Genomic DNA, 27,638 nt, shown 5'->3' with positions numbered 1-27,638 from the left:
GGTCTTACGTATGAGCCCATTGGTGTTTGATATGGTTTCTTTGGGTTGTGTCTGTCACAACCATTGCATTCATCACAAAATAAATCATCGTCATAAAATAAGTCAGTCATATTTTTTATGTGAGGGTGCCACCAGATGTGCGAGGCCTTTTTGGAGGGTCTTTAGTTTGCCTTCGTGTGTGGGGCCATGTGTTTCTCATAAAAGTTCTGGGTCCATCAGTGTGGCCTGCTTCATGGGCATGGGCTGAGTCTGTATAGATATTCAGTCTTTCCTTTTCCTCTGATGAGGACCTGCGTCAATCCGATGATTTCAGCTAATTTGGCCGATGCTGGTTGAGGGATGATGGCTGATTGAAGGGTGCCATCACGAGGTGAGCTGTTTTTTCAATAGCTTTTGCTACTGCAGCAACGTATCTGGAGCATGTTGACTGTCCTACCTCAATGTGGTCAAGTTTGAAGAGTAGTACATCAAGACCCTTCTCTCCCCCTCTTGTTTCTGGAATACGACGGATGAGGTGAATCCTTCCCTTCCAGAAACATCCAAATGGAACTTGTTCTTGTAGTCAGGTGCAGTCAGAGCTGCTGCCGCTGATAGATCTGTTTTCAGGAGTGCTATGGCTGTTGATGCTTCAGCCGTCCAGGCCAGGGGTGCATGGAGGTTCCTTGATCGTAGGATGACCGGTGCTGCCACCCCCTCTGGGCCACACCCAATGGTACAACACCTGATAGGTGGGGTCAGGTGCATCATGTCTTCGTCCCAGTCTGCAGTGTAGAGGCAGTCATCAGTTTCTGTTGCATTGAGTGTGCAATGGATCTCAGCTTGGGGAGTCTTATATGGGTGCAGAGTGTAGATTTGAGCTTTCAGTTGGTTGAACTTAAACTGGATGTGAGGGGTGGCAGGCCCTGTGGGTAGGCATTTTAGCCAGTACACTTCTTGGGCTTCAGACAGTGTGGTCATCGGCAGGAGTGGCATCCTCATCATTCTTACTGGGTGATCAGGTGTTGAAGTGGGAGGGTTGGTTGTAATCTTGCTGCTCCTGCTGCATGTGTCTAGGAGAGGGTCCTCTTCCTCTTCCTGGTGCCCCTCCACGTCCTCTTCCTCTTTCTCTCCATTGCTGTTGCTGCGGGGAGAGTGGTTTCGTGCAATATCTGGCATAGTGACCGGGAATTCCGCAGTTATACCACTGGTAGTTTCCCCCTCTGTATGGTCCAGTGTAGGGGCCTCGTTGAGCCCGTTGCCGTTGCAGGATATACCGCTGTGGGGGTGGGTAATGGGGTGGTGGGGCTGCCTGCTGTTGGATCATCTGAGAGACAGTCTGTGCCACGATCTGAGTGTTATCTGGCTGCTCCCCTTGGTCTTGAGTTTCTACTGCAATCATTTGTTTGGGCGTGATGGCTGCAGACATTTTATCTAAGTCGTCTGATAATGTGTATAATGCGTTATTTAGGTATATTCAATCCTTACTATGTGGTGTTTATTTCTATCGTTGTATGCTTAGCCTGTCCCTGGTCGAGACAAAGGGGGTTATCAGTATGTGACGCCCGCCACGTGTGTATTTCACCGGTATTTTATTTGAATTTGTTCAGCGATTCGTTTAGGTATTTTCTATAAATGATTCTGCGATTTCCTTTTGGAACAATATATCAGTGAATATATGCGGTTCTATAACAATTTTCAGAGTAATTCTAGCTCTTTAGGAAATATAGATAGAATAGAAAAACCCAAAAATCAGTGTGTAGCTTTTAGCGTCTGTCAAACAAAGTCTGTACTAAGCTCGGCGGCTTATTTAAATACTTTCTAGAAACAATTCAGTAAGTTCCTTTATGAACTTATATCAGTAAATTCCAGCGATTCTATAGCAATTGTCAGAATAATTTTAAACTTTAGGCAATATCAACAGGAATGAAAAAAACGAAAATCAGTATTCCATTCGATACTAAGGTGGCTTTGTCTACCAGCACGTGTGCATAATAGCCCAGTTACGTATCCCAACCTACTCCGCGACAAACGTTTCTTTCAATTTAATTTCCCCCATCTCCAAATCATGGAATGTCAACTCTGGTTCATATTATGTTTATTGTTTGATGTGCAATAGCCACATCATTCCCGATCTCTGTCTTGTGGAAGGCCAAACTTACATATCCTATATCTATTCGACTACACCTCTAACATAACCAATTAAACAGTTTACAACTCATTCAATAGGATATTTTACATGCAGATTCAGTCGATCTATTAATTAACTAAATCTCTAAACACAACCAATTAAACAGTTTAGAACTTATTCAATAGGAACTTTTACGTGCATACTACACTTCTAAACACAACCAATTAAACAGTAAGCACTTATTTAATAGGAACTTTTACATGCATACTACACTTCTAATAATAGGCCAATTGATAAAAAATAAAAATACAAATAAAAAATAAAAACGAGCAAAACAAGATCTCCCCGATCAATGTCTTAGGTTCTTATGTAAAAATTTGGGCACCGATTCATACTCACGCCCAGTACTTTCTGATCAAAATTTGGTTTAGGCTATAATACAATATGCAGATTTCGATATAACGGGCTCTGCTCACCTTTATATAGAGCGCTCCGATCAGATTTCCTGAGGCAAGATGAATGGCTGGGGAAGTCACTCTTCCGTCTGATTTTTTAGCCGTGATCAGTCTCGTCCTCTCACACTAACTTATAATAGATCGAATTCAAGAACAACCATCCTCTGCTACCAATTTTGTTAGTGTTCAAATACTGGAGAGTTGAGACCAAATCACGGACGCTGGACAGAGTGGATTTCAGTTGTAACAAAAGACAGTTTTAATGAGTCAGAGATATCTTGTCCCGCAGTTTTACGTGCACGGACCTAGTTCACATAACTCGGCAAGGAGCCAGGTGAAAAAGAGGCCTATACAATGGTTACATACATTTTTATACATAGAATAAAGTAGGTGGAGTCTTGTCGTTTCGGTCTTCTTGACTGGTCGGAGGGTTGGAGGCGGGCCTTGCTCTAGCCAGAGCGGGCCCCATTGGTGCACAGCAAAAGTTCTTTGCTCTTGGGACCAGCCAGTTAGAGGGAGATGAGATGTGTGTTTATATAAGGAAAAGGGGGTCAGTCTTATGGCTGGGTGTATGTGTTCTTACGACGGAATGTCTTTGTTTATATGAGCTATGTGTATGAATATTTATATAACAGAGTCCATCAGCCCAGTTGAACGCCTGCCGATTTGTCTTCGGTAAGCTACATTCTAGTACATTTTTAAAGCCTTTGATACCATAATTGATTGATATTTGACACATTGTTTTTATGTGCAACCTAGCTAGCTAAAGGGCTCTAGTTAATAGTCCCTATTTGACATCAGATGCACTTTTACAGAATGTTCATTGGGACTACAACTTTTCCCAAAGTTGGTTTATAATCCTTTTTTTATTTATGCAATGTTCCCAAATGAAAAGAAAGGTGCCTTCTGCCCTGATGAAGGTAGGCTAGTCTTCTCCAGGACCCATTGTTGTTCAAGACAGTTACAGTCATTCATTACATTCTTATTGGACTCACATACACTCTTAGAGAAAAAGGTTCCAAAAGTGTCCTTCTGCTTTCCCCATAGGATAACCATTTTTGGTTCCAGGTATAATACTTAATACATGAACCCCAATAGGGTTCTACTTGGAACCAAAAGGGGTACTACCTGGAACCTAAAAGGGATCTCCTATGGGGACAGCCAGAGAACCCTTTTAAGTAGATAGTACCATTCTTTCTAAGAGTAGAGTTGGCCTGGACTACAGTTTATTGATATAGTCATAGACTGAATTGTACTGTTTCAAGGCATTGTTAATGATGGTTGATGAGTATTACAATCTAATTAGTAAAGCATAATAAACAGTAATGAGGTAGCTATATGAGTAGATATAATATGTGGGTGGAATTCAGGTTATACACATTATTGATCATTATTTTTAATTATATTTTAGATTCTTGGCGACAGGGGACTCCTACAGGACCATAGGATTCAGCTTCCGAGTTGGACGGTCCACGGTGGCAGGCATTGTCCCCTCTGTGGCGCAAGCCATTTGGGACTGTCTGGCTGGTGAATACATGCCTGTCCCCAAGGAGGAAGACTGGAGGGCCATCGCTGCCGAGTTCCTGGAGAGGTGGAATTTCCCCAACTGTCTTGGCTCCATTGACGGGAAACATGTAGTAATCCAGGCTCCACCGTGCTCAGGTTCACAATTCTACAACTACAAGGGTACATATTCAGTTGTACTCTTGGCTGTAGTAGATGCCATCTACTGTTTCCGTGTTGTCGATGTTGGTGCTTACGGCAAGGGAAGTGATGGCGGGACCCTCCGAGACTCTGCCTTTGGCCAGGCACTTCAGGATGGCACCCTGGATATTCCATTACCTGCATCACTCCCTGGGGCTGAAGACCCTTGACCTGTTCCCCACGTCTTCGTCGGCGATGAGGCCTTCCCTTTAAGACCCAACCTCATGAGGCCCTACGCTGGATGTTTTTACTTTCATCTTGTCTTAGATCAGCAAAGGTGTAGGGAAGAAATAAGCAGATTAAGTCTAAATTAGATATTAATAAACAACTGACTATGAAAACATTATAATTTAATAAGTATTCAAGTACAGGAAAGAACATGACAGGTATGTGTGTTCTAAAAATGTTTAAAAAAATAAAACTATTGAAAGAGGTGTGTGCGTGCGTGTACATTTTTATTTTTATTTTTTATGAATGTGTAGCCTGTAATCTGTAAGAGAACAGCAAGAGCATGTATTTTGGCACAACTGCAGACCGATACAGGGACTACTCATAAAGCCTAGACGTAGTAGGGGAACTACAGACATGGCCATAAAGAGAGAGAGGGCAGGGCACTGGAGATCCGAGGTACAGAGAGGAGAGTGTGTGTGTGTCTCATTCTCTGGGAAAAAGGGAATAATATGTAGCCATAACACAGCTAAACAAACAAGTGGCCTCTGGACGTCATGGACCAGTCGATGGAACATAACTTCACAAACAGTTTCAACACCCTGGTTTTCAAGTGGTTTTAAATGAAAGAAATATTCACCTTTAGTCTCGTAAGAGACCAACAAGAGCATCTGTGAAAACTCCGTATGAGTTTCAATTCAGAAATGTATGTAACACTAATAATGAATGCTATCCTAAGACTTTATAAACAAATGACTTTATGAATTGACTGAATTTAAACAGAACTGACGTGTGTGAAAAGAAAGGTACAACGAGGGAGGTCAAAACAACAGCCAGACAACTCCTGTCCTCTTCCTGTCCTTCCTGTGAGCTGGTCGGCTAAATTGACTCCATTTCTGAAAGGGAAGAGAAAAACAACACATACAAGCTTAACATAATATTACACCATAAAAGGTGAGATTTATGTTAACTAAATACTGCTTGCATAGTGTAGTTAGTCGCATAAATATAGGAACAGTGTGGTAAAGTTGGTAATACTTGCTGTTTACTCATGGAATTTGTATTTCAGATCAAAAGATGAATATGACAGGCAGATATTTCGACAGCAAACTGTTTTAGGATATTTTCTAACCCAGAAACAACAGCTATACTTCTACACCTGCATTGCTTGCTGTTTGGGGTTTTAGGCTGGGTTTCTGTACAGCACTTTGAGATATCAGCTGATGTACGAAGGGCTATATAAATAAATTTGATTTGATTTGATATACATTTGCCTCATATTAATACTTTGATCTGAAATACCAATTAACCTACATGACTATACTGTAAAAATGACCTACTTTACTTCACTGTCGCACACTTGCTGTGATGTGGAGAGAAAGAAAACGTACCATTGAACTCGGCTTCGAAAAGCATTTTAACCTTGACTGCTGCTTTTCTTTGCTGAGGCAGCCTCTTCAGTGTTGGCACCAGGCTCATGGCAAAGAGGGTCTATTCATCCTCCTTCCTGTGAGCATCAGGTTGGGCTGCATCCCTCTCGACGGCTTGGAGGAGCCTCTGCTGAAATTAGTTGAGTGGATCTGGGGGCTGGTACCTCCGATGACGCCTGGTGTGACGTTGTTCCTCGTCGTTTCACTCTCTGTTTCTCTCCACGGCCACATCCTGTTCAACAAGGTCCTCAGTGGTCACTTCCGTGAGGTTCATAATAATCTCAGGTGGTCCTAGATCCAGAGGTTCTTCCTCCATTTCATCATCTTCCATGGCTGCACCAGTGGTGGTCATACTCGTGGATGATGTTGTAGAGGGTCTCACTCCACCGGTGGAGGTGATGGTCGCATTTGTAGGTGACGTTGAGGGTCTTGATGCACCGGTGGCAACAACACTTGTGGATGACGTATTAGAGGGTCTATCTGTAAAATTGCCACTCGTTGCCATAGGCACAATAAATGGATCCAGAAAAGAATGTGGCAGAAGCGCCAAGGCTGCTGACCTGAAGCTGCTGACCCAGACCTCTTCTTCTCTTTCTCTGCCCTTCTCTCTCTCTGATACCTGTCCCTGAGTCCTCTCCACTTCCTCCTACAGTTTTTTTCTACATAGACATGAACATGATAAGCCAAACCATTACCTAGCATAACTATAGTTATTAGATAGCTATCATGGACATGTCACCTACTGTACACAGACACACACGGTTATCTGACCAAATTATCAGGGGTACAGTAGTATCTACCATTTCTATTACTATTTATCTAGCATACACACTCACACTCTTTCAAACATGATTATTTGGTAAAGGTATCATGGGTAGTAACTAGCATAATTTATTTGACTATTTATTTCACACACACCTCATTGGCTAGGTTAGCTAGCTAGCTAACTAGCCACATCTAGCACAACATCACTACTAAACTGACCTGGCAATCCTACTATCGTGGACACTTGTCTCCAAGCAGCATTTTGTTTTTTTTGTAGCTGTCAGCAGCTCTGTCAAAAATACACGGTTTTGAGGATACTGCGAAAATGATTCTCTCCTCCATGTGCCCAACTGCATGCGACCATTTGCAAAAGGTACCGGCATCAGTATAGTTGCCTAGCTGCGCAAAATGTGATGCAGCAGAGATGCAATGACGCAGTCGATTCGAAGCGAATAAGCGTTTTCCTACTGGAGCGTTTTCTGGCAGCACAAACGGTGTCGGCTGCTTCAGCAGAAGAACTTACGTTCAACAAAGGTTTGTGGCCTATTACATTTACTGTTGCATCTGTTTACTTCCATTATTACTGACCAATGTAGGACTGTTTGTTGATTTTTGTAATACGGTGTAGGCTACTTTGCAAGACGTGAATAGTCTCCATCAAGGAGTAATGATTGCAGACCATTGCTCGAATAATTAGCATTGTATTCAACATACTTTAACATTCGATGTAGCTTAGCCTACATAACTGTCGTACATAAAACAATTAATAGGTCCTCATTACAAAACGCCAACCTCAAAATGTAATGTAATGATATTATTACATTTTACGTAGTGACCCTAGCAATGAGAAGAACAAAGCATGTTACGGAAGCTGTGCTGTGTGATTCTACTCATCGTCCAGAGGAATACAGAAAGTAGGTTTCCGATTGATGTCATAAAATGCCATACTTTTGAGTGCATGTTTTTTTCTCTCTTTTAATGTTGACACAATGCAAGGACAATAACAACCACAAAGCCCCACCATTAAATTGCAGTCCTGGTACTTTTAGGGTACGATAAGGCACACACATTAGCTCAGTATTTTTACTATGTTTTTAAATCATTATGTTTACGATGTTTTTAACTCAGTATGTTTTGAGACATGCTGAGCATGCACAAGTATCTAGGAATGTCTTGAATATCTTACTCTTGATTAAGTGTTAGTGTCGCCCTGGCCTTAGTTATCTTTGTTTTCTTTATTATTTTTGTTAGGCCAGGGTGTGACATCGGTGATTTATGTGTTTTTATCTTGTCTATGGTTTTTTGTAGATTTATGGGTGTTAGAGTTGCGTAAATTCGAATCTGGTATCAAGATAAATATAACAATGAGTCACCGATTGTATACTATGTATTTTTTATTAGCTAAGTAATAAATGGCAAATGCAACTTTCGTATATACGGGCTCACTGTAATACCACGCAGGGCAGAACAGAGAACTGATAGGATGTATGTAAACAGTATTCTTTATACTGTGATACACATAGTTCCAACCCGTCTGTTGGCCTATCACAGTAGAGGCTGGGCGTGGTTTAAACTTGTTCCCCTTATTGCAGGCGCTCAGGCGGGTCCCCGCCTCTTGGCGCTTCTTGGCGTCCTCCCTCCGTCGATGTATAGATCCTTACTGTTCTGGTATCACCCCCTAGTTATAACAGTTGCTCAGTTTCTGCTATTGTGTTGTTCAGTATTTTTCCATCTCAGTTAAACCTCGTGAAGACCACCCCTCGCTATCACAACTTTGTAAGATACAGCAAGTCACACCATGTGCTCAATATTGTAACATACAAACACAAGGACAAAGCATCTGCTGGGCTGTTATCTACAGTTTTGCAACATGCAGGTCACACCATGTTACTCAGTTCTTGTCACATACAAACAGGCAAGTTGCAAGCAGTTGTTTAATCTCATAATGATGCTCCAGTGCACAAATGCAGACACCTCACACAACCAACATCAGATAATATTTAATCATATATATGCTAATGGTTATAATGTAAAATACAGAATCCAACATGGGGTTGTGTTCTTTTAGGTGTCTAGGTAAGTCTATGGTTGCCTGGATTGGTTCTCAATCAGAGGCAGGTGTTTATTGTTGTCTCTGATTGGGAACCATATTTAGCCAGCCATATTCTTTGGGTATTTTGTGGGTGATTGTTTCCTGTCTTTGTGTTTTATGCACCAGTTAGGACTGTTTCGGTTTTCACGTTTATTGTTTTGTAGTTTGTTCATGTTAAGTGTCTCTTATTAAAGAACCATGAACTTCAACCACGCTGCGTTTTGGTCCGCCTCTCCTTCGCAGGAAGAAAGCCGTGACAGTTAGAATAGAGTCAGGGCTTTTGGCTTATTATTCTAATAACATATTCACTAAATAGTTTCAGCCTAGACTGGACCCAGATCAGTGCGTGCTTTAGCCATCTCCTCTGACTATGGCTGTCCAAATGGACAAATGTTTTTGCAATAGCCACATTTCAGCATCAATAGGATTTCATAGTTCATAAGCACAGCTAAATACTGATAATGGTCTTGTCTATGTTTATTAGAGTTCACAAACATCTATTCTACAGGTATCTTTTGGACTGTATTTTTGGCTTGTGTTTTCTCTTTAGGTACACGTGTGATTGGAGGATGGTGGACTGTGGTACAGGGGGAGGATGTGGACTTATCCTGCAGACTGATAGAGACAACTGAGGACCTCGAACAGATAACATGGCAGAAAAGTACTGCGGAAGAAACACAGAAACGTCATTTGCTGCTGATCTATAAAAATGGGGTTATTGCACCAAATGGATTGGCAGATAGAGTCCAGTTTATTGGGAACCCATCAGAAAATCTTGGCTCTATTAGAATAACAGCTGTCAGACTGCTTGATGAAGGCATCTTCACATGTATCTTCAGTGTTTTCCCCAGTGGAGCATACACTACAGAGATACCTCTGACTGTGCTTGGTAAGTACTCTTCCTTCACTCTTTGCATCACTGTTTCTACTTTTGAAGTCTAGAAAGACTGCGTGTGATAACCAACACTCAACAGCTAAAAAGTTGGTTGGTACATTTTTTTAATTTTTTTTTTACAAGATTTGATTTAATATTTTATCAACATAACAAAACTGACACATACAAACATCATACAAACATCTACAGCACACCCACTATTGACCAACCCCTATTTTCAGCACACGCAACACTTTCTGCCACATGGCTTGAAACTGCACAGTTTTGTTTCTCCGTCAACCACGCTTTCAATTTTTAAAAATGTATAAAGCATTTGAACTTTCCATTTCGTGAAAGATGGAGGATTGGCTTATTTCCAGCTTTTGAGTAAAAGTTCTGTTTAAAGATAATTGATGAGAAGAGTACTGTCCAACCCACCGGGTATCTCATTGCACCCTCATACAGTTGACGTCAGATATTTACATACACTTAGGTTGGAGTCATTAAAAATCGTTTTTCAACCATTCCACAAATTTCTTGTTAACAAACTATAGATTTGGCAAGTCGGTTAGGACATCTACTTTGTGCACGACACAAGTAATTTTTCCAACAATTGTTTACAGACCGATTATTTCACTTATAATTCACAGTATCACCATTCCAGTGGGTGTCACGAGAATTATGTTCTCAGTGTTCACAAACCCATTTGAATTGATTACTCAGCCTGATACCCAGAATTTGTAGGAAACTGGTTGGAATGAATCAGGCGGAGGCCCAGCTACAATTGTCAGGAATGTTTATTTAGAGACCTCTCCTTATAATTTCCGGTACATTGGTCTATACCTCACATTTCATCATAAATGTCCCTCCTCTCAGATACAATGGCAACATAGTTCACAAGTCTTCTCCTACTCATACATTGTCTGCCACCTGTTAAACAATCTACTACAAGCCCAAGGTCTCTCCCCTCCCTGGGTGGGGACAGAATGTCCTGTAAGGAACACAGTAGTCCAGCTTGTCTGATGAAAGCTCCATTTCACACTTGCACCCTGCTTACATACTAAAAAGGAACAGAAAGTCCTTGTTCTAATTCTTGACTAAAACTACACACATTAGATTTAGTTTTATGATTCTATTAAGTTGCATACAATCATACAGTGACAGGGTAGTATTCTGTTAGTTATAGTTCTACGTTAAATGTACACATCATTTAGTCATTATTCATAAAATTCACAACAGTGGGTCAGAAGTTTACATACACTAAGTTGACTGCATTTAAACAGCTTGGAAAATTCCAGAAAATTATGTCATGGCTTTAGTAGCTTCTGATAGGCTAAATTACATAATTTGAGTCAATTGGAGGTGTACCTTTGGATGTATTTCAAGGCCTACCTTCAAACTCAGTGCCTCTTTGATTGACATCATGGGAAAATAAAAAGAAATCAGCCAAAACCTCAAAGAAAATGTAGACATCAACAAGTCTGGTTCATCCTTTGGAGCAATTTCCAAACGCCTGAAGGTACCACGTGAACAATTGTTTGTACCGATGAACAAGTATAAACACCATGGGACCACGCAGCCGTCATACCGCTCTGGAAGGAGACACGTTCTGTCTCCTAGAGATGAACGTACTTTGGTGGGAAAAGTGCAAATCAATCCCAGAACAACAGCAAAGGACATTGTGAAGATGCTGGAGGAAACAGGTACAAAGTATCTATATCCACAGTAAAACGAGTCCTATATCGAAATAACCTGTGGCCGCTCAGCAAGGAAGAAGCCACTGCTCCAGAACCGCCATAAAAAAGCCAGACTACGGTTTGCAACTGCACATGGGAACAAAGATCGTACTTTTTGGAGAAACGTCCTCTGGTCTGATGAAACAAAAAAAGAACTGTTTGGCCATAAAGACAATTGTTATGTTTGGAGGATAAGGGGGAGGCTTGCAAGCCGAAGAACACCATCCCAACCGTGAAGCACAGGGGTGGCAGCATCATGTTGTGGGGGTGCTTTGCTGCAGGAGGGAATAGATGGCATCATGAGGTAGGAAAATTATGTGGATATATTGAGGCAACATCTCAAGACATAAGTTAAAGCTTGGTCACAAATGGGTCTTCTAAATGGACAATGACCCCAAGCATACTTCCAAAGTTGTGGCAAAATGGCTTAATAAGGACAACAAAGTAAAGGTATTGGAGTGACCAACACAAAGCCCTGACCTCAATCCCATAGAAAAATTGTGGGTGGAACTGAAAAAGTGGGTGCGTGCAAGGAGGCCTACAAACCTGACTCAGTTACACCAGCTCTGTCAGGAGGAATGGGCCAAAATTCAAACAACTTATTGTGGAAGGCTCCCCAACACGTTTGACCCAAGTGAAACAATTTAAAGGCAATGCTACCAAATACTAATTGAGATTATGTAAACTTCTGACCCACTGGGAATGTGATGAAAGAAATAAAAGCAGATATAAATGATTCTCTCTACTATTATTCTGACATTTCACATCCTTAAAATAACGTGGTGATCCTAGCTGAGTTTAGATAGGGAATTGTTACTATAATTAAATGTCAGGAATTGTAAAAAAAACTGAGTTAAAAAGTATTTGGCTATGGTGTATGTAAACTTCTGACTTCAACTGTATGTCATGTCTGGAAATATACAGACGGACAAATTAATAGTACATTTTAGAGGTCGACCGATTAATCGGAATGGCCGATTTTAATTTGGGCCGAGTTAAAGTTTTCATAACAATCGGAAATCGGTATTTTTGGGCGCCGATTTATTTTTTATTTTTTTACTCCTTAGTCTTTTAATTAGGAAAGTCAATTAAGAACACATTCTTATTTTCAGATTGTGGAAGCGTTCAGAGGGTTCTAGGAGGATTCCTTCAAAGATATAAGGTTTCTTGGGCGGCAGGTAGCCTAGCAGTTAGAGCATTGGGCCTGTAACCGAAAAGGTAGCTGGTTTGAATACCTGAGCCAACAAGGTGAAAAATCTGATGTGCGCTTGAGCAAAACACTTAACCCTAATTTCCAGTGGTTCTGTACTACTATGGCTGACCCTATAAAAAACACATTTCACTGCACATCTGGTGTATGACAGTACATGAAAGCAGCCTTCTATGGAAGCAGTCTACATAGAGGGTTGTAACCCTCTTCCAAGGGTTCTACCTAGCACCAAGAAGGGTTCCCATATGGGGACAAACCAAAGAACACTATATTGTTGCATTTAGTGCCTTTTTCCTAAGAGTGTATCCCCTTACTCAAGCTGTAACCAGGAGAGCACAGGCATTAATAGTTTACCTAATGGTGGAACAGATGTTGGAATATATACACCACTATATACAGCATCCCTTAACGGCATAATCACCGGGCAGTGATTGCTTTTCAGTGGAACTGCTGAAAATGAGTAACAGCTTTAGTGATGTGTGAAACTTAATACCTCATCAGGGTGAGCTAAAACCTATTAACTGGATTTGACCAAACCTACAATACAGTAAATGTATAGCTACTAATGTTGTATATTGCAATTGGCCAGATAGAGAACATGAAAGGGTTCATTTAAAGTTTGTTGGTCATGTGACATGAGCATTTGAATAAGTTTCACATGACGGGCTGTGCGTGTGTGTTTGGTAGTTTTTTCATGGATAGTTCCACGTTTATAATAATTGACTTGTTCATGTTCTCTGTTGGTTTGTTTTCTGGTCATAGTTCCTCCAGTAGTGAGTGTGACAGTTGATGTTGCTCCTGTCATTGGGGAGAATGAGGTTGTCTTGGCAACCTGCGTGGCTGCTGGTGCCAAGCCACAGGCAGAAGTGAGGTGGAAGACGGGTGCATTTGGCAGTTTGTTGAGGACAGTGACTAACTTCACCCAGCACGCCAACGGAACCACCACAGTACTCAGCCACCTGCTCGGGGTACCAACCAAGGCAGCCAATCATCAGCGGGTCCAGTGTGTGGTCAACCAGTCTGCCCTGGCAACAGAGAAGACCTACAACTACAACATAAACATCCACTGTAAATATTTTCTACTACCACTGTCCTACACTATAGACATCCACTGTCAGTATATTCTACTACCACTGTCCTAGACCATAGACATCCACTGTGAGTATATTTTACTACCACTGGCCTAGACCATAGACATCCACTGTGAGTATATTCTACTACCACTGGCCTAGACCATAGACATTCAAATCAAATCAAATTTATTTATATAGCCCTTCGTACATCAGCTGATATCTCAAAGTGCTGTACAGAAACCCAGCCTAAAACCCCAAACAGCAAGCAATGCAGGTGTAGAAGCACAGTGGCTAGGAAAAACTCCCTAGAAAGGCCAAAACCTAGGAAGAAACCTAGAGAGGAACCAGGCTATGTGGGGTGGCCAGTCCTCTTCTGGCTCTGCCGGGTGGAGATTTATAACAGAACATGGCCAAGATGTTCAAATGTTCATAAATGACCAGCATGGTCAAATAATAATAATAATAATAATAATAAGGCAGATCAGTTTAAACTGGAGCAGCAGCACGGTCAGGTGGACTGTGGACAGCAAGGAGTCATCATGTCAGGTATTCCTGGGCCATGGTCCTACGGCTCAGGTCCTCCGACATTCACTGTAAGTATATTCTACTACCACTGGCCTAGACTATAGACATTCACTGTAAATATATTCTACTACCACTGGCCTAGACTATAGACATTCACTGTAAATATATTCTACTACCACTGGCCTAGACTATATACATTCACTGTAAATATATTCTACTACCACTGGCCTAGACTATAGACATTCACTGTAAATATATTCTACTACCACTGGCCTAGACCATAGACATTCACTGTAAATATATTCTACTACCACTGTCCTAGACTATAGACATCCACTGTAAGTATATTCTACTAGAACTGTACTACACTATAGACATCCACTGTAAATATATTCTACTACCATTGTCCTACACTATAGACATCCACTGTAAGTATATTCTACTACCACTGGCCTAGACTATAGACATTCACTGTAAATATATTCTACTACCACTGGCCTAGACTATAGACATTCACTGTAAATATATTCTACTACCACTGGCCTAGACTATAGACATTCACTGTAAATATATTCTACTACCACTGGCCTAGACCATAGACATTCACTGTAAATATATTCTACTACCACTGGCCTAGACCATAGACATTCACTGTAAATATATTCTACTACCACTGGCCTAGACTATAGACATTCACTGTAAATATATTCTACTACCACTGGCCTAGACCATAGACATTCACTGTAAATATATTCTACTACCACTGGCCTAGACTATAGACATTCACTGTAAATATATTCTACTACCACTGGCCTAGACTATAGACAATCACTGTAAATATATTCTACTACCACTGGCCTAGACTATAGACATTCACTGTAAATATATTCTACTACCACTGGCCTAGACCATAGACATTCACTGTAAATATATTCTACTACCACTGGCCTAGACCATAGACATTCACTGTAAATATATTCTACTACCACTGGCCTAGACTATAGACATTCACTGTAAATATATTCTACTACCACTGGCCTAGACCATAGACATTCACTGTAAATATATTCTACTACCACTGGCCTAGACTATAGACATTCACTGTAAATATATTCTACTACCACTGGCCTAGACTATAGACATTCACTGTAAATATATTCTACTACCACTGGCCTAGACTATAGACATTCACTGTAAATATATTCTACTACCACTGGCCTAGACCATAGACATTCACTGTAAATATATTCTACTACCACTGGCCTAGACTATAGACATTCACTGTAAATATATTCTACTACCACTGGCCTAGACTATATACATTCACTGTAAATATATTCTACTACCACTGTCCTACACTATAGACATTCACTGTAAATATATTCTACTACCACTGGCCTAGACTATAGACATTCACTGTAAATATATTCTACTACCACTGGCCTAGACCATAGACATTCACTGTAAATATATTCTACTACCACTGGCCTAGACTATAGACATTCACTGTAAATATATTCTACTACCACTGGCCTAGACTATAGACATTCACTGTAAATATATTCTACTACCACTGTCCTACACTATAGACATTCACTGTAAATATATTCTACTACCACTGGCCTAGACTATAGACATTCACTGTAAATATATTCTACTACCACTGGCCTAGACTATAGACATTCACTGTAAATATATTCTACTACCACTGTCCTACACTATAGACATTCACTGTAAATATATTCTACTACCACTGTCCTACACTATAGACATTCACTGTAAATATATTCTACTACCACTGGCCTAGACTATAGACATTCACTGTAAATATATTCTACTACCACTGGCCTAGACTATAGACATTCACTGTAAATATATTCTACTACCACTGTCCTACACTATAGACATTCACTGTAAATATATTCTACTACCACTGGCCTAGACCATAGACATCCACTGTAAGTATATTTTACTACCACTGGCCTAGACCATAGACATCCACTGTGAGTATATTCTACTACCACTGGCCTAGACCATAGACATTCAAATCAAATCAAATGTATTTATATAGCCCTTCGTACATCAGCTGATATCTCAAAGTGCTGTACAGAAACCCAGCCTAAAACCCCAAACAGCAAGCAATGCAGGTGTAGAAGCACAGTGGCTAGGAAAAACTCCCTAGAAAGGCCAAAACCTAGGAAGAAACCTAGAGAGGAACCAGGCTATGTGGGGTGGCCAGTCCTCTTCTGGCTGTGCCGGGTGGAGATTATAACAGAACATGGCCAAGATGTTCAAATGTTCATAAATGACCAGCATGGTCGAATAATAATAATAATAAGGCAGAACAGTTTAAACTGGAGCAGCAGCACGGTCAGGTGGACTGTGGACAGCAAGGAGTCATCATGTCAGGTATTCCTGGGCCATGGTCCTACGGCTCAGGTCCTCCGACATTCACTGTAAGTATATTCTACTACCACTGGCCTAGACTATAGACATTCACTGTAAATATATTCTACTACCACTGGCCTAGACTATAGACATTCACTGTAAATATATTCTACTACCACTGGCCTAGACTATATACATTCACTGTAAATATATTCTACTACCACTGTCCTACACTATAGACATCCACTGTAAATATATTCTACTACCACTGGCCTAGACTATATACATTCACTGTAAATATATTCTACTACCACTGTCCTACACTATAGACATTCACTGTAAATATATTCTACTACCACTGGCCTAGACTATAGACATTCACTGTAAATATATTCTACTACCACTGTCCTACACTATAGACATTCACTGTAAATATATTCTACTATCACTGGCCTAGACTATAGACATTCACTGTAAATATATTCTACTACCACTGGCCTAGACTATAGACATTCACTGTAAATATATTCTACTACCACTGTCCTAGACTATAGACATTCACTGTAAATATATTCTACTACCACTGTCCTACACTATAGACATTCACTGTAAATATATTCTACTACCACTGTCCTAGACTATAGACATTCACTGTAAATATATTCTACTACCACTGTCCTACACTATAGACATTCACTGTAAATATATTCTACTACCACTGTCCTACACTATAGACATTCACTGTAAATATATTCTACTACCACTGGCCTAGACTATATACATTCACTGTAAATATATTCTACTACCACTGTACTACACTATAGACATCCACTGTAAGTATATTCTACTATTACTGTACTACACCATAGACATCCACTGTAAATATATTCTACTACCACTGTCCTACACTATAGACATCCACTGTAAATATATTCTACTACCACTGTCCTACACTATAGACATCCACTGTAAGTATATTCTACTACCACTGTCCTACACTATAAACATCCACTGTAAATATATTCTACTACCACTGTACTACACTATAGACATCCACTGTAAATATATTCTACTACCACTGTACTACACTATAGACATCCACTGTAAATATATTCTACTACCACTGTACTACACTATAGACATCCACTGTAAATATATTCTACTACCACTGTCCTACACTATAGACATTCACTGTAAATATATTCTACTACCACTATCCTACACTATAAACATCCACTGTAAATATATTCTACTACCACTGTCCTACACTATAGACATCCACTGTAAGTATATTCTACTAGAACTGTACTACACCATAGACATCCACTGTAAATATATTCTACTACCACTGTCCTACACTATAGACATCCACTGTAAATATATTCTACTAGAACTGTACTACACTATAGACATCCACTGTAAGTATATTCTACTAGAACTGTACTACACCATAGACATCCACTGTAAGTATATTCTACTAGAACTGTACTACACCATAGACATCCACTGTAAGTATATTCTACTAGAACTGTACTACACCATAGACATCCACTGTAAATATATTCTACTACCACTGGCCTAGACTATAGACATCCACTGTAAATATATTCTACTACCACTGGCCTAGACTATAGACATTCACTGTAAGTATATTCTACTACCACTGTCCTACACTATAGACATTCACTGTAAGTATATTCTACTAGAACTGTACTACACTATAGACATTCACTGTAAGTATATTCTACTAGAACTGTACTACACTATAGACATCCACTGTAAATATATTCTACTACCACTGGCCTAGACTATAGACATCCACTGTAAGTATATTCTACTAGAACTGTACTACACTATAGACATCCACTGTAAATATATTCTACTAGAACTACTACACTATAGACATCCACTGTAAGTATATTCTACTAGAACTGTACTACACTATAGACATTCACTGTAAGTATATTCTACTACCACTGGCCTAGACTATAGACATCCACTGTAAGTATATTCTACTAGAACTGTACTACACTATAGACATCCACTGTAAGTATATTCTACTCGAACTGTACTACACTATAGACATCCACTGTAAATATATTCTACTACCACTGGCCTAGACTATAGACATCCACTGTAAATATATTCTACTACCACTGGCCTAGACTATAGACATCCACTGTAAATATATTCTACTAGAACTGTCCTACACTATAGACATTCACTGTAAATATATTCTACTACCACTGTCCTACACTATAAACATCCACTGTAAATATATTCTACTACCACTGTCCTACACTATAGACATCCACTGTAAATATATTCTACTACCACTGTCCTACACTATAAACATCCACTGTAAATATATTCTACTACCACTGTCCTACACCATAGACATTCACTGTAAATATATTCTACTACCACTGGCCTAGACTATAGACATTCACTGTAAATATATTCTACTACCACTGGCCTAGACTATAGACATCCACTGTAAATATATTCTACTAGAACTGTCCTACACTATAGACATTCACTGTAAATATATTCTACTACCACTGGCCTAGACTATAGACATCCACTGTAAATATATTCTACTACCACTGGCCTAGACCATAGACATCCACTGTAAATATATTCTACTACCACTATCCTACACTATAGACATCCACTGTAAATATATTCTACTACCACTGGCCTAGACTATAGACATTCACTGTAAATATATTCTACTAGAACTGTCCTACACTATAGACATTCACTGTAAATATATTCTACTACCACTGGCCTAGACTATAGACATCCACTGAGGCACACAAGTGGTATGGACCTTTACACGCTTTCATTGTACTGCTGCTCTACTGTAACTAATCTATCAAACTGAAATGAAGGAAGACCAGGTTCACAAACAAACAATTCTTAGAGAGGGGTGTTTTTAACCTTATTTTGCTACCTACCTGACAACTTTACGTTTTTTACTTTTTAATTACCGTTTATATTTTTAGTTTTTCCCTCACTCAAATTTTTTTCATTAACTTTTTCACTCCGGACGCTTTATCTGGACATGGTTCGTCAGGACCTCGAACAGCCGAAGCTAAATAGTAACATTAACATGATGCCTTCTAATTGCAGTCGCTGTACTCATAATATACAGGAGAACAATCGCCTTACGGTGAGGATAGCTGAACTGCAAGTCCAGCTTCAGACACAATTGTTATGCAAGGGTAATTTAAGTGTAGGAAAGGATGAAACGGCGTCTGTGCCACCAGTAAGTACAGATAGTAACGTTAGTATAAATCCCCTCGCATGGTCCCCGCAGCCGGACAACTTTCTCACGGTTTCTGGAGGAAAATGCTGTAGGAATGCTCAACCGGTGTCGCTCATTCAGCCGACAGAAACTTTCAAACAGTTTTCCTCATTAAGTCTTTATTGAAGACTCATCTCATCAGTGGGTCATATGATTGAGTGTAGTTTGGCCCAGTAGTGTGAAGGTGAACGGAAAGGCTCTGGAGCAATGAACCGCCCTTGCTGTCTCTGCCTGGCCGGTTCCCCTCTCTCCACTGGGATTCTCTGCCTCTAACCCTATTACAGGGTCAACATGTCAGTCACTGGCTTACTGGTGCTCTTTCATGCCGTCCCTAGGAGGGGTGCGTCACTTGAGTGGGTTGAGTCACTGATGTGATCTTCCTGTCTGGTTTGGTGTCCCCCCTTGGATTGTGCCGTGGCGGAGATCTTTGTGGGCTATACTCGGCCTTGTCTCAGGATGGTAAGTTGGTGGTTGAAGATATTCCTCTTGTGGTGTGGGGGCTGTGCTTTGGCAAAGTGGGTGGGGTTATATCCTTCCTGTTTGGCCCTGTCCAGGGGTATCATCGGATGGGGCCACAGTGTCTCCTGACCCCTCCTGTCTCAGCCTCCAGTATTTATGCTGCAGTAGTTTGTGTCGGGGGGCTAGGGTCAGTCTGTTATATCTGGAGTACTTATCCTGTCTTATCCGGTGTCCTGTGTGAATTTAAGTATGCTCTCTCTAATTCTCTCTTTCTCTCGGAGGACCTGAGCCCTAGGACCAGCCCTAGTACCATGCCTCAGGACTACCTGTCATGATGACTGACTCCTTGCTGTCCCCACCTGACCGTGCTGCTGCTCCAGTTTCAACTGTTCTGCCTGTGGCTATGGAATCCTGACCTGTTCCCCCGGACGTGCTACCTGTCCCAGACCTGTTTTCAACTCTCTAGAGACAGCAGGAGTGGTAGAGATACTCTTAATGATCGGCTATGAAAAGCCAACAACTACTGTGATTATTATTATTTGACCATGCTGGTCATTTATGAACGTTTGAACATCTTGGCCATGTTCTGTTATAAATCTCCACCCGGCAGAGCCAGAAGAGGACTGGCCACCCCACATAGCCTGGTTCCTCTCTAGGTTTCTTCCTAGGTTTTGGCCTTTCTAGGGAGTTTTTCCTAGCCACCGTGCTTCTACGCCTGCATTGCTTGCTGTTTGGGGTTTTAGGCTGGATTTCTGTACAGCACTTTGAGATATCAGCTGATGTAAGAAGGGCTATATAAATCATTTTGATTTGATTTTGATTTGATTTAGTGTTGCCTCATCTGTGGATTAAAGTTTCACCCCTGCCCACTGCTCAGAGCCTGTAGTGTCATTGTTATGGGTTTGTCTTGGTATGAGTGTGTAGGTCTATTTACATTCTATATCTGCAGTAACTGTAACCATTTCTCTCTCTCTCAGATCCACCTCAGTCAGTGAACATTACCCTTAGTGAGGCCTCTAAAGCCATAGTCTTCCTATGTGTAGCAGACAGCAACCCACACCCCAACTACACCTGGAGCAGGTACTGACTCCTATGTAAACTAGTTCAAACCAGTTTAAATGTAAATGTTAGGTACACTTGTTTAAACATATGAAACAGATTATCTTGCAGCTTCAGTATGTTCATATATTATGCTGGTAGTCAAATTATGCCTTTGCCTATCTCACACACACTCACACAAAGCCCTTCTCCTCCTCTCTCTCTCTCTCTCTCTCCCAGAGTGGTCCAGCCATGGCCTGGGTCTTCAGTGAGAGCAGAGGGAGACATACTGCACCTCTTCAGTCTCAACTCTGAGCTGAATGGTCTCTATGTCTGTGAGGCCTCCAACCCCTACGGACGAGCAACTGGCTCCCTCTATGTACACACATCCTCTGGTGAGAAGCACCTGAGAGAGTGAGACACACACACACACACACACACACACTATTCATGCTGGTTGCTTAACTCGTTGCTCATGCTGGTTTATAAGATGCTTATAATTGTTATATGATTGATTGATTGTTTGAATACTTTATTGTCCCATAGGGAAATTTGTCTGCAACAATATTGGCATTCCTGGCATACACATATATGATGTAGCATGGATAACAAAGTTGAGCCAGATGTTCACTTATCTTTCACTGCATGTGTTAATATCATTTTTATTTATTTATTTTTTATTTCACCTTTATTTAACCAGGTAGGCAAGTTGAGAACAAGTTCTCATTTACAATTGCGACCTGGCCAAGATAAAGCAAAGCAGTTCGACACATACAACGACACAGAGTTACACATGGAGTAAAACAAACATACAGTCAATAATACAGTATAAACAAGTCTCTATACGTTGTGAGCAAATGAGGTGAGATAAGGGAGGTAAAGGCAAAAAGGCCATGGTGGCAAAGTAAATACAATATAGCAAGTAAAACACTGGAATTGTAGATTTGCAATGGGAGAATGTGCAAAGTAGAAATAAAAATAATGGGGTGCAAAGGAGCAAAATAAATAAATAAGTAAAATACAGTAGGGAAAGAGGTAGTTGTTTGGGCTAAATTATAGGTGGGCTATGTACAGGTGCAGTAATCTGTGAGCTGCTCTGACAGTTGGTGCTTAAAGCTAGTGAGGGAGATAAGTGTTTCCAGTTTCAGAGATTTTTGTAGTTCGTTCCAGTCATTGGCAGCAGAGAACTGGAAGGAGGGGCGGCCAAAGAAAGAATTGGTTTTGGGGGTGACTAGAGAGATATACCTGCTGGAGCGTGTGCTACAGGTGGGAAATGCGATGGTTACCAGCGACCTGAGATAATCATATGTATGGCCTCATTACCCTTTCTATGGGAAGGTACTGTATAGCCATTACTAAGATGGTCATAATACACACTTATCTCTTACTGTATATGTACATGTCTTATAACCTGGTATCTCTTTGTTTCTTTGTCTCTTTGTTTTCTGCAGGAAAGTTTTTGCATTGGAGCCATGATGGTTGCTTGGGCAACATGATTACATGTAATTATAAATACAGACTGTTTCTTATATTAATTGTATCCCCTCTCTCCTCACAGAGACCTCTGCTGCCTGTTGGGTTCTACTCATTCTAGTCATTCTCTGTCTGATTGTTGCTGCGGCTGCACTCATGTGGTACCGGTACAAACACGGACAGTTTCCTTGGTAATACCAACTACTGTAATATTCTGAACTGATTTTGCATTGTGAAAAGAATGCATTTGCATTAGATGATCATATATTGATTTTGCTCAAGTTAATATATTTTCTTTTCCTGGATTATATTTTCCAGGAGTTCATTCGTGGCCAAGGCACCAGAACAGGTATGCTGTGAGTAGTGACTAGTTACAGATGTAGGATCTTAAATTGAGTCAGTTTGCTACAGCAGGAAAATAATCGTTCAGTAAAGGGAATGTGAATTATTATGAAAATTATTATAGACATTTTTGTAAGGGTTGACACATTTTTCATGAGGAAAATCTAATCTGACATTTCTGTGGAAACTGCAAACTTTAGAAGCATTTTTAACCCATTTAATCCTGAACATGAAAATATCCAAATCATGTATCATTAGAAATCAAATCATATATTTTTTTTACATTTTAATGGAAAAGTACGTGAAAACGTGTGTTTTATGTTCGGTCACAATTGTAACTGGTTGGATAATAATAATAATAATAATAACTTTATTGTAACATACATTGTTACTTTATTGCAACATGCATTGAAACATTAATATTGTAACATTTTACCTTATTCTAATATTCATTGTAGCATTGTCATTGTGACATTTTAGTGCAACATTCACTAACAACTGAATAGCAGTCGTGTGATTCATTCACTGAACAGAAAGGTAACATTTTGGATAGAGGTAGCCTGTAGAATATGCATTCAAGTAGAGGCCTACACTGAACATATATAGAGGTAGGCTTCAGAACCAAGCGCACGATTAGTTTGTGCATCACTACTTTGAACTACAATCAGTCCGACCTACTATCATACAGTTGCTTGTTCTTGGTCTGGGTGGAGTAGATGTTGGACATTTCAATGGTGATCTCTCTTAAGGTGGGTGGATACATTAGTAGGAAAACATCCATTGGGTTGGGGCAGCTTTGATTGACACATTCTGCAGCATTTGGACTGTATACTATGTGTTTTGGAATCACAGCGGTGGCTGGCCTCTTCGACCGTTTGAACACTCAATCTTTATTTTTGACCACCTGCAGCTTTGCCCTTGGCTCTTCTGACTGGACCCTCTAGCGGGTAGAGGCCCTTGGCTCTTCATTATCAACAGTGGAGGTGGGTGGTGGGTGGGAGAGGGGGGATGGCGAGGGTTTGGTCATCAATGATAATGTTGTCCCTGTCACATGATCTGTTTGCATAGGTTCAGCATATGCATTCAACAGCCTGGCTGGCAAATGGCCTGTTTCCCCCTCATAGTCCATATCTGACCCAGCGCTATCACAATCACTGAGTACAGCATCTTTCTCATTTTGAGGGATAACTGCAATGTTGCATGCCTTGTCTGGGCAGTCACCTAGATCCAACATATCCAGAACTTGACTCAAAGTGAAACTAAAAGCAAGAACAGAGTAGCAAGTGTCGAGGAGGATCGTTACAAAATGTAACACTTACAAGAACTTGTGAATTCAATATAGGCTTTTAATACAAACATATCAGAAGCCTAGATGGTCCGCGGAACACACCCTTTTCCAGAGCACTGGCTCTGATTTATACACATACAACATATGAGTCCATCCCACATGCAAATGAAGTTACTTCCCTCAGTCCATCTGCCACCATTATATCCCAATCTGTGCATCCTGCTTGTTCACGCCCAACAACGCCCATATCTGCTTTCAGTCAAGTTATAATGGTGACAGGACCTCTTCATGTCCCAAAAATAATACATGCCCATCTTATCCTATGGGCCCCTTATGTTTGGCTTGTCCTTATTAGGACTAGTAGACTGTGTCTCTTCTGTTCATGTCCTAAAAATATATGCCCTATGTCTATAGTCCATCAGTTGGTCATTTGGCTGACCCCCTCCTTTGTATGTCCCTCTGACCTTGGTATGTCCAGCTGTCCTATGCTCTCATGGCCTTACTTTGGCTTCCTGTCCTATACAATAGACAATGCATTTTACCAGAATGGCAAATGCACTCTAAGTGTATCTTTCTCTTGTGGTACAGTATTATGTTTCTTCCTATATGTACATCTTGCTCTCACACAAGTTAGATAGAACAAGAACTATGTATGTTTATACCTGGATGCACTGTGTTATCCTGCCGGTCACTATTGTTGCCGTCAACATGTTTACTCATTCTATGACCACACTGAACAAAGTACAGAGTAATTGCAAATGCATATATCAATACTCGACACCTTAAAGAGGGTGTGTACCAAAAATCTTTGTCCTCTCGTTATGTTAACATACTTTTTTAATCTCTTGTTCTCAAACCTTATAACTGAAAACGTTTTTTTACGGTCACTATTGTGACTAATGGGATTAAATAGGTTAAACCTCAAATACACTACAAGTGTTAAATGTCCTACATTGCAGGGAAGTTCTCCAGTTCCCTCAACTGGGTGATCAAATTAAGTTGCTACATATGTATTTCACTGTCCTCCATTTTTTTTGTGAATAAACTTACGAATCAGGTTTCTCATTAGCCACTGGTTTCTATGTAATGATACTGTAATAATGTCTGTTTGATTCCAGACTATATATAAGTATCTTCCAAGACGAGGAGTCATGACAAGGTTGAGGAAGGTGCAGATGACTCTGACTGCAACTGTCCAAACCAGGAAGGAGCTTGAGGAAGAGGAAGAAGTATCATGATGTATGGAACAATATACCTTATTTGTTTTTTTGGAAACATTTTATTTTTAATTTGTATTATTCCAAATGTTTTTCATGTTTTATAGATTGTCTGTTCATTAAGTATATTTGTGTTAGCTCGAAGAAATCGGCGGACAGGTTTTAAGTGAATGCCAGAAATCTCATTGTCCAATGTTCTAACCATCTGCAAAGAATAGGCCCATTATCCCGAGTGGCGCAGTGGTCTAAGGCACTAGAGATCCTGGTTCGAGTACAGGCTCTGTCACGACCGGGAGACCCATTGGGTGGCGCACAATTGGCCGGGTTAGGGGAGGGTTTGGCTGGCAGGGATGTCCTTCTCCCATCGTGCTAGAATGACTCCTGTGGCGGGCTGGGAGCATGCACGCTGACACGGTCGCCAGGTGTACAGTGTTTCCTCTGACACATTGGTGTGGCTGGCTTCCGGGTAAAGCAGGCATTGTATCAAGAAGCAGTGTGGCTTGGTTTTGTTGTGTTTCAGAGGACGCATGGCTCTTGGCCTTTGCCTCTCCTGAGTCCGTACGGGAGTTGCAGCGATGAGACAAGACTGTAACTACCAATTGGATACCACAAAATTGTGGAGAAAAAATACAAAAATAAAATTTGAATTAGAATTTGCACATTCTCCAACCATCTAATGAACAATGTCTTCTAGGACATTGGAAACCTCGACTCCACCACAGCTTCACCCAGTACTGGTCCTTGTTTCAGAGTTTTGTTCCCCTCTCGTGGACTCCACCTTATCATGGTGAAGGGTCTTTGTTGCTTCAGTGGGAATAACAACTCTCCTGTATGTATGTATGTATGTACAGTATGTATGTACGGTGCATTCAGAAGTATTCATACCCCTTGACTTATTCCATATTTTGTTGTTACAGCCTGAATTTCAAATGGATTAAAAAAAAAAAATTCTCACTCATCAACACATAATAACCCATAATGACAAAGTGAAAACATATTTCTTGAAATGTTTGCATATTTATTGTAAATGAAATACAGAAATATCTCATTTACATAAGGATTGTTGTGGCATTTTTCTGCTTTACCAAATGAGGAGAGTTAAACTACACACCAGTCAGAGTTATACTTAAACTACATATTTTTTAATAATTAAGCTTTGCAATAGCGCATCATTGAAAGTCAACAAGAGCTATCTCTAATGAACCACTGAAAAGTACCACCAGAAAAGTACAAAGATCTTTTATAGCCAAGATACACCCCTCTCAACTTACATGACAAACCACAGATCTTAGGAACAGTTCACAAAGGTTAAGATTTGTATGAAAAATATCTATAAAACATTGCAGACAGTTACTGCTGTGTCAACAGTTCTTATTGTAAAGACCAGTGTCTGGCCCCCTCCTACTCCAAACTGGAACCCGTCTCACCCTGGTACGGTATAGCACAAAAACATTACCTTTACTATCTGGAATTCTCTTTAGGTTTTATTACCCAAAGACATCGTAAATCTCCTCTGTCAGTGCAATCTCATAGGGGCCCATCTTCAGTGGAACAAACACACAATACTCTATTCTGTCGAATGTAACAACTATTATAATGTAATACAAGCATTATAACAATCCTACAAGCATTAAAACAATCTTGCAATTTTCCACGACAGGATTCACACCCGTAAGTCAATACATGCTATAATCACCTTTAGCAGTGTCTTTCTGGGTAAGTCTCTAAGAGCATTGCACACCTGGATTGTACAATATTTGGACATAATTAAAATTCTTTAAGCTCTGTCAAGTTGGTTGTTGATCATTGCTAGACAGCCATTTTCAAGTCTTACCATCAATTTTCAAGGCAATTTAACTAAAAACTGTAACTAGGCCACTCCCAAACATGTAATGTCGTCTTGGTAAGTAACTCTAATGTATATGTTGTCTTGTGTTTTAGGTTATTGTTCAGCTAGAATGGGAATTTGTCTCCCAGTATCTGT

At 40.4% G+C, this 27,638-nt stretch overlaps 1 protein-coding gene, 1 long non-coding RNA gene and 1 pseudogene across 6 annotated transcripts; 2 read left to right on the top strand and 1 right to left on the bottom strand.

Moving 5' to 3' along the window:
- Positions 1-5,313: 5,313 nt before the first annotated feature.
- LOC149984689 (uncharacterized) lies at positions 5,314-6,509 on the bottom strand (annotated as a pseudogene). The gene is made up of 2 exons (XR_016494942.1): positions 5,826-6,509; positions 5,314-5,330 (listed from the first exon to the last, which is right to left on the bottom strand). The product of XR_016494942.1 is annotated as an uncharacterized LOC149984689 (transcript).
- A 397-nt stretch (positions 6,510-6,906) lies between these two features.
- Positions 6,907-26,706, top strand: LOC118944713 (nectin-3-like). 4 transcript variants are annotated; one of them, XM_090230221.1, is made up of 9 exons: positions 6,907-7,163; positions 7,462-7,543; positions 9,272-9,610; positions 13,304-13,609; positions 21,274-21,376; positions 21,575-21,729; positions 22,893-22,998; positions 23,126-23,156; positions 25,556-26,706. In XM_090230221.1, the coding sequence occupies exons 2-9, from the start codon at positions 7,489-7,491 to the stop codon at positions 25,673-25,675; spliced, it is 1,215 nt and encodes a 404-aa protein (XP_090086347.1). In that variant the 5' UTR covers positions 6,907-7,163; positions 7,462-7,488; the 3' UTR covers positions 25,676-26,706. The 4 variants fall into 4 exon arrangements, with proteins under 4 accessions (XP_090086347.1, XP_090086349.1, XP_090086345.1 ...); XM_090230223.1 differs by lacking the exon at positions 13,304-13,609 and having other exon boundaries at positions 6,932-7,163; XM_090230219.1 differs by lacking the exon at positions 7,462-7,543 and having other exon boundaries at positions 7,028-7,163.
- Positions 18,799-21,166, top strand: LOC149984688 (uncharacterized). The gene is made up of 2 exons (XR_016494824.1): positions 18,799-20,296; positions 20,578-21,166. It is a non-coding gene; the product is annotated as an uncharacterized LOC149984688 (long non-coding RNA).
- Positions 26,707-27,638: the final 932 nt, after the last annotated feature.

The sequence above is a fragment of the Oncorhynchus mykiss genome, chromosome 3 (assembly GCF_057628025.1).
Source record: "Oncorhynchus mykiss isolate SJ-2025 chromosome 3, ASM5762802v1, whole genome shotgun sequence".
Classification (NCBI taxonomy): Eukaryota; Metazoa; Chordata; class Actinopteri; order Salmoniformes; family Salmonidae; genus Oncorhynchus; species Oncorhynchus mykiss.
This window is presented reverse-complemented; position numbering and strand designations above follow the sequence as displayed.

Excerpts from the sequence above, each read along its gene's own strand:
- LOC118944713 (XM_090230219.1), top strand. The coding sequence starts at position 7,043 with ATGCAGCAGAGATGCAATGACGCAGTCGATTCGAAGCGAATAAGCGTT. Across the intron at positions 7,164-9,271 it reads AGAACTTACGTTCAACAAAG|GTACACGTGTGATTGGAGGA; the intron begins GTTTGTGGCCTA and ends TTTTCTCTTTAG. Across the intron at positions 13,610-21,273 it reads CTACAACATAAACATCCACT|ATCCACCTCAGTCAGTGAAC; the intron begins GTAAATATTTTC and ends TCTCTCTCTCAG.